General features: G+C 27.4%; 1 protein-coding gene across 7 annotated transcripts in view; it reads right to left on the bottom strand.

The window, feature by feature from the left end:
* Positions 1-1,076: 1,076 nt before the first annotated feature.
* Positions 1,077-6,306, bottom strand: part of shi (dynamin-1 shibire) — a 42,798-nt gene continuing 37,568 nt past the window's right edge. For all 7 annotated transcript variants that reach the window (XM_070109571.1, XM_070109577.1, XM_070109576.1 and 4 more), the window contains one exon: positions 1,077-2,231. In XM_070109571.1, coding sequence (XP_069965672.1) covers positions 2,150-2,231 — 82 coding nt within the window. In that variant the 3' untranslated portion in view covers positions 1,077-2,149. The remainder of the gene's footprint in view (positions 2,232-6,306) is intronic.

Below are 6,306 nucleotides of genomic sequence, written 5' to 3'. Positions count from 1 at the left end.
TCTTTTATTATAAAAAAAAAATATTTTGTAAGTACAAATTAAAAATTTCAAAAATTGAGCTTTAAAATTATTTTTTATTTATGTATAACTAACGAGTAAATTATTTCTAATTAATTTAAAATATTATGCTTTCAAAATTTTCTTTATAATTCTTTTTTAAGTACAAAATCATTTAAAAATTATTTGTAACTCGTTTTAAAATTATTCTTTCAGAATTTGGCTTTAAATTATTTTGTACGTAAAAATAATTTTCATTTGCATTTTATTATTTATTTAAAAATGTACACACGCTTTCAAAATTTAGCTTTCAAATTATTTTTTATTTATTAATTCCAAAAAAAACGAATTTTGATTATATTTAAAAAATTTTCCACTCAAAATTTGACTTTAAAATAAATAAAAATAATTTTGGTTTTCATTTTGTTACGCATTTAAAAATCAAGTTTTCAAAATTTAGCTTTAAAATTATATTATTTGTGCAAATAACATAAAAATAATTTTGAATTCATTTAAACAATTATTCTTTCAGCTGCACCGCCTTCCTCTACGCTTCCATCTGACACCTCAAGCATCAAAATCGGTTAAGAAATGTATGAGTTATGCGTAAATAACTGCAGCCGCACCGCGAAGCACGTGTGCGTGTGTTTGTGCAAGCACGCAAAATGACTCGCAACTACCTGTTGAACGCTTCTGTACACCTGGTGCAATGGGGTGTGTTGGTTTGACATGTGAAATGTGTTTAGTTGCGCGCAATGGCGCTTTTACGCTACATGCTTTTAGGCGTTTGTGTATAGGGTGCAGCAGCTTATGCGAAATCATATTTTATGTGCCAGGTTTGTGTCTATGTTAAGTGTGTTGTTTGCAAGGTGACACGGATGAAATGAAATCGCTTGCCATGGTCACCTGTGTTGTGGACTTCTGAGCGCCTGCTGCAAATCCTGTCGCCACATGTGAGAATTAAAATTTCTGCGTTCACTAAAGTGGTGGCGAAAAAAAATGGAAAAATTGCAAGAATTTTAGAATTGCAGCGATACTTACGAACATTTTATTATGCCATAAAAATAAGCAAAATTCGGTTTTACAATTTTATAATATATTCATTTATTTTTTTTCTTTTAATTAAATATTTTTTTTGTATTAAATATACAGAACTTAGCTTGACTGTTGTTACTATTATGGTTACAATACTTAAAGCGCTATAATGTTATACTTTAATTTTCTACACTTATTGTAGCATTTATAAATTTATAGTGGAGTAATTTTAATTTTTAATTAAAAAAGAAATACTTAAATCAGCTGATCATCACGATTTGTTTGCTAACAATTGTACGTAGCTGTGCAGTTGTAATTAATATATAATTATGTATTGTGTATTTTTTATTTTTTATTTATTTACAAAATATCGATTTTAATAGAAAACTTAGTTGTGAAAGCGTGTGCTGCAAAGTGTTTAGCTGTGGCTTAGCTGATATTTAATCATTCTGGCATACAAATTATTTATTTTCGCTACTAAGTTTTAAGTATTTACATGTTTCGTTTGCATTTTTAAATAAGAAAATTCAATTTTGGTAAATTATGTTGTGTTAGTTTCGGGTAGGCGATTGAATAGACGCTTAAGCGTTAGGTTAGCTTTATTTTTTATTTTCTTTACGTATTTTATTCAGCATTTCTTGTAAAACAATTCATTTTACAGTTTGGAAACAATATTACAGATAATTTTGTATGCATTTTGCTGACTAAAAATTTAATTTCTTTTGCACTAAAGCCTGTTGAGCAATAAACAAATCAGCTAATAACCACAATTTTAAACTACAAATGAAAAATTGTGCACACCACATACTATACATACAAACTGTGATTACGGCCACAAATTACAAATTTAACGTGCGCGCACACAAGAAAAAACTACGCGCTGTTTATACTTTCAAATTTCCTTTTTTTTTCGCTTTTAAACTTTTGCTAAACACTAAGTTCAATTAGGCGTTTGTCAATCTTATCAATTTAAACGCTATTTTGCTTTCGCTACCTTCTTGTTAATATTTAAAGTCTAATTGTGTCTATTGTTGCATACGAACACCAACAAAAGCGGTGGAATCCACTCGCAATACGAGTACTTCTAAATGGCACAACCGCCATTTGCATTGTCTGCTTAGTATGGCCGCCCGTTTGTGGTGTTGCCATAATATGAAGGTCGTTCCGGCAGCTTGGGTGGCGCATTCGGCACAGGACGACTGTGGGAAGAAAATTTGAGCGAATTAAAAGTTAGAAAAGTAAATAAAAATGCATAAAAAAAAGTATCACAAAAGAGTGAAAACGAGATAGAGGGCAGCTGCATAGTTGAAAGAAACTAAATATACAAAATAAATACGTGTGCAGTTAAATATTAGTTATAGAGTTGCTGTGTGGCACAGACATTAGTTTTATATACATATATGCACTTTTGTTTGTTTTTAAATAAAATTTAGCGTACACTCACCTTGGCGTTTGTGGAATATACAGTGATTGTAGTAAAAGCGTGAAAGATTAGGTAAATAGAGAGAAAATGCCCAGCACCGAAAACAGACAAGTGGGCTATCTACGCACTAAATTGACAAAAGTCAGACAGAGCAAATGTTTATAATTTAAATTTTTAGTAGTTAAATTAACCGGCGAATGGTTAAGAATGCAGTGATGATTTGTGATCTATTGCAAGAAAATATAATACAATATTACTTTCTACCATGATTTGCCATGATTTCAAAAATAAAGAAATAAGACTGTGCGCTTATTTTGGCAAACAGTTCATCATAATGTCACTTTACGAACTGTATGATGTCAATTAATAAAATAACAAAATTTGTATTTAATATAATATATATTTTATTCATAACATTTCCTTGCGTAATTCACTGCTGTTTCATTTATGTTGCATTATAGATTCATATAAGGTGTTTTATAATGCAAACCTTAATTGCATTAAATGTTGATATATCATATATTTATTTATTTTGCTTAGTACGGTGGCTACTATGGAGGAGCCCAATAATTTGACACACAAAAAATTTACTTCAGTTATACATACATAAGTACATAGATATGAAATATATATTTAAATGCTTATAAATTATGTATTGTTTGAGTGAAATTCTAAAGGAGTAAAGAATGTGATGGTATTATAGCGTTAATCCATCAACTGACAGATGCGGCGTTGTCAAAAGGTTTTCTACAGATGAACGAATAAATTTAAAGCAATATTTTATTAACAATTTTTGTATAGCAACCAAAAAGAATGTATTACGAAAGTAGTAACGCTGAGAAAATTATAAAAAAAAAACTAATTTGTGCCAAACAAATGCAGTCTAAATAATGACGTAAAAGTTGTTTACTGTCCTATTTACTGAGATCGAACTGCAGTTTACTACCGAACTTGCGAAATTATGACAGTTTCGTCAGCAAAAAATCATGATTTTCATGTGACGTACGTATACATACAACCATGTACGAGTACATACAACAAAGTATTCGCGTTAAAGTACTGTCAGAAAATAATTAAATGCAAAAAAATGTACTTGCATATTAGTTTTTGTCGGCTTTTTGTTGTCATTTGACACAGTAATAACTTCCAACTAAGTTTTTCTTTATAAGCCATATAATTTATGCGTTCAAATTGTCAAAATACTGGAAAAAAAAATGAAAATTTTTTAGAAGAAATGGTTTAAAATTGTTTTATCAGGGTTGCAAAAATTGCAGGCGTGTTTTTCAGTGTCAAAATTATTAACGGTATAAATAGCAGGTAATTTGGTTTACTGTTACATACTCAAAAAGGGAAACAATATTTTCTTTGTCAGTTTGCTTCTAGTTACTTCCGCGTTTACTTGTAAAGATTGTTTTTATAATTATTTTTTATTTATTACTCTTATAATGGAATCTCAGCTCAAAATGTACATATATTATTTAGCAGCAATAATACATGCTTGATGTTATTATTTTTTTGTTTCCAAAAGCGGCTGACTCCTTTTCATCAATATTATTGCTGAATAGTATGTATGTTTGTATATTTTAAAACTAATAATTATACTTTTGCACTTTTCTCTGCGTTTTTCTAACAGTACTACTAAATTTTTTTACGCAATTGTGTTTTAGATGTTTCTATGCAGCAAGTTTGCAATATTTTTTTTTATTTAATATTTATTCTTATGTTTTGTTCGCTTCATACTTTTATTTTTATCATTTTTTATATTTTTATATTATGATCATTTTATAGGTTATGTTTTTTTTATTTTATATTTTTCTTTTATTTGTGTTTCGTTCGCCTCCCCATACAATTTGTCATTCGTTCACGCGTCTTTCGGTAATTTTCTCTATTCTACACCGTACACTTGTAAGTAAGAACACCAAAAACAGCTAAGGCATATTATTGGCATTTTCTTAAAAGCAGTAAGTATGTCATTTATAACTTCGAAAAAACGATTATTGCTCCCCCACCGCAAGTTTTTTATGTAATGTGTGGCATGTTTTGTTTTAATGTATCTAGGGTATATGTGGTGAGCACTTAGTTAACTATACATATTTACATATGTATTTTTATAGTTTTTTCATGAGATTTGCGTTGCTTTTTAAAGTTTTTAAGATCAAGGATCAGAGTAAATTTTTTCTACACTCAAAAAAATAACACACTAGTTATATGCATAGCAATAATTATTTGAGAATTTAAAGATATATAAATTTTTAATACATATACATATTGATAATGCACGCATAGTTTAATTGTAGTTTTTTTTATGCTGTCTATAATTTTACTTTGTAAAACTTTGATTTTTCTAAACTCACCTCAAATTATTCAAATGCCTCGAAAGCGCTACTACGTTCTGTACCTACAGTTATATGCAAACATATAAAGTCCGATAATTTTTTAACAGTATATTTTAATTTCATTTGAAATCTTCGAACAAACCGTTAGAGTTCTAAAATTGCACCTAACTGTAGCACGCTAATTGTTTTTACTCAATTAAAAAGTTTGCTCTTATTCTAGTAGTCAAGTTAATTTGCGTTGTATATACTTTGTAGCTTACCGTTATTTCTTAGTTAGGTTATGCATGGTTGTTTCAATTTTTATATTTTTTTGCAAGACAAAATTAATTTTAATGCGCTGTATGTATGTAAGTATGTCTTTTTCATAATTTTTTAATGCTCATATTTCCTACAATTCTTTTATTTCAGGGTTACCCCAATTTTCAACAAAAAAAATTAAATAATTAATTAAATTTGTTGGCAATATATTAAAAAACTTAAAATAAACAGATAATTCTTTAGCAGTTTTAATACAACTTTTTAGAGTTGCCATCAATTTGATTTAAAATAGCAATAACTTTTAAGTTAAAATCAAGTTTTAAAATATCAAACAATTATTAAAAAATAAAAAATAAACAGTTTTGATTGAAAATAAATAAATAAACAAAATTAAATATACAAAAAAATTATAGTAAAAAAATTTATATTAAAAAAATGTATATAAAAATAATTATATAAAATAAAAATAAAAAATATACAAGCACATATGTAGATATATATTTTTAAACTAAGTCGAGAAAATAGTTATGTTAAGCCGATAGAGCTTAAGAGAACAGAAATACTGTGGAATTTAATTTCTTTCGCAGCATATCAATTAATTGATTGCTAAAGTTGACATAATCCGTAGATTGTCAACTGACATAATCTAAAAAATTGCCTATTTATTAAAATATTTTTTCTAAATCATATGATATAATAGAATATAGAAATAAAAAATAATTATATTTCGTTTGCCTTGTGCACGAATCTCTGCATCCAACCTTACTTTGTTCGGGCACGCGCAATGAAAAATTTGTATTTTATATATATTTATGTATACTGTTTCAATTAACTTTATTATAAGCAACTATTTTAATACATACATACAATACAATTTTTTAGCTTTGTTGTTGTTATTGTGTACTTTTTTTTTATTAAAATATGCAATAATGTTCAACAATTGAAAGCAAATACACATAACTGCATTTAAATACTTTGCGAAATAGCAGTAAAGTGGTAACTAAATTCTAATATCGTTATAGAGTTGTCACAAAAACAACTTAGTTTGCATACGCAAAGTTGCATTTTTTACAACATTCAAATTTAAACATTTGTCATCATAAATCTATGTAGTTCACATATTAAGTGCGTATGCATTAAAAGAGCAGTGAATAATTGAGTATGTTTATAAATATTTTTTATAGTATAATAATTTTTTCATTATTTACTACATTAACACACAAATAGCAACAACGAATTTTTAATTCAATTACTTAT

This window comes from Bactrocera oleae, chromosome 5, assembly GCF_042242935.1.
Source record: "Bactrocera oleae isolate idBacOlea1 chromosome 5, idBacOlea1, whole genome shotgun sequence".
NCBI classification, from domain to species: Eukaryota; Metazoa; Arthropoda; class Insecta; order Diptera; family Tephritidae; genus Bactrocera; species Bactrocera oleae.
The sequence above is the reverse complement of the archived record's forward strand: the minus strand, read 5'-3'. Positions and strand labels throughout refer to the sequence as shown.